This window comes from Drosophila innubila, unplaced genomic scaffold, assembly GCF_004354385.1.
Source record: "Drosophila innubila isolate TH190305 unplaced genomic scaffold, UK_Dinn_1.0 46_U_U, whole genome shotgun sequence".
Classification (NCBI taxonomy): Eukaryota; Metazoa; Arthropoda; class Insecta; order Diptera; family Drosophilidae; genus Drosophila; species Drosophila innubila.
This window is the reverse complement of record NW_022995677.1, coordinates 1-940: the sequence shown is the minus strand read 5'-3', so window position 1 is coordinate 940 and position 940 is coordinate 1. Positions and strand designations below refer to the sequence as shown.

The 940-nt window shown below is 43.2% G+C and overlaps 1 protein-coding gene across 1 annotated transcript; it reads right to left on the bottom strand.

Moving 5' to 3' along the window:
• Positions 1-460: 460 nt before the first annotated feature.
• Positions 461-916, bottom strand: LOC117793255 (neurobeachin-like protein 2). Its single transcript, XM_034633539.1, has 2 exons — positions 778-916; positions 461-725 (listed from the first exon to the last, which is right to left on the bottom strand). Exons 1-2 carry the CDS (start codon positions 867-869, stop codon positions 461-463), a joined length of 357 nt encoding a protein of 118 aa, XP_034489430.1. The 5' UTR covers positions 870-916.
• Positions 917-940: the final 24 nt, after the last annotated feature.

Here is a 940-nt window from a genome sequence, read left to right as displayed (position 1 = left end):
GTTGCTCGTCCGGGGACTCCACCAGCACCATCAACTCCTGGACATGATCAGGAGCATCATTGTTGAATAGTTCTAATCTCATCTCTAATATGCTTCCCAAGAAACACATCCGAAACAATTTGTGACGTGCCGCCAACTGAAAGTCAACTCCGTATTCATGTTTCCTTGCAACAATCCAAAACAGAAGAACATCTACGTAGCTCTTAGGGATACCGTTTTCTAGGGGATTTTTGGGAACGGCTATCGGCCATTTATCTAGTGATTATCTATCTGCATCTACTGAATAAAAGTTTCGGTACAAAAAAAAATACCATTTGTTTCATTTTATTGAGTTCTAAAAAATAGGAAATCCATTAAAGCATTGCCTAAGCCTCCTAAAAGGATAATACGATAAGGAGGCTAAAAAAAATTCCTCAGTTGAAACTTTTTTAGTGCTTTCATTCGGTCATCAATCTGTCTCTTATACACATCTATCCTCTGAGGCTGGACTCAGATCCACAAAGGTAAACACACTCTGATTGACCTCAATGCGACCCTTGACCTTGGTCATTAGCGTTATAAGCTCACAATCCTGTGACATGACTAGTTTCTCTAAAGCCGCATCCTGCTGTGACTGTGTGTCGATCAATTGACGCAGTTCCTCCTCCAGCTGGGAGCTCTCATCATCGGCCAGAAAGTCACGCACCACCGCATTCTTGATGGTTGAATCAAACTCGGATATTTCCCTGAAATTTAAAATGATAAGTAAATGTTCTATGCAAGGTGGAAGTTGCTCACTTTGTGTCGTAGGCATTGGTCGCATTGTCCCGCAGATTCGCCGCATTCTCGTGCTTGTTGGGATACAACTGCGGCTCCAGTTTGAGCCTCATGCGTGCCACATTCTCGTGGGGCGACAACTTCCAAAACTCTTCGCTCGGCTCACTGCAAGAAGAAAAGAAAA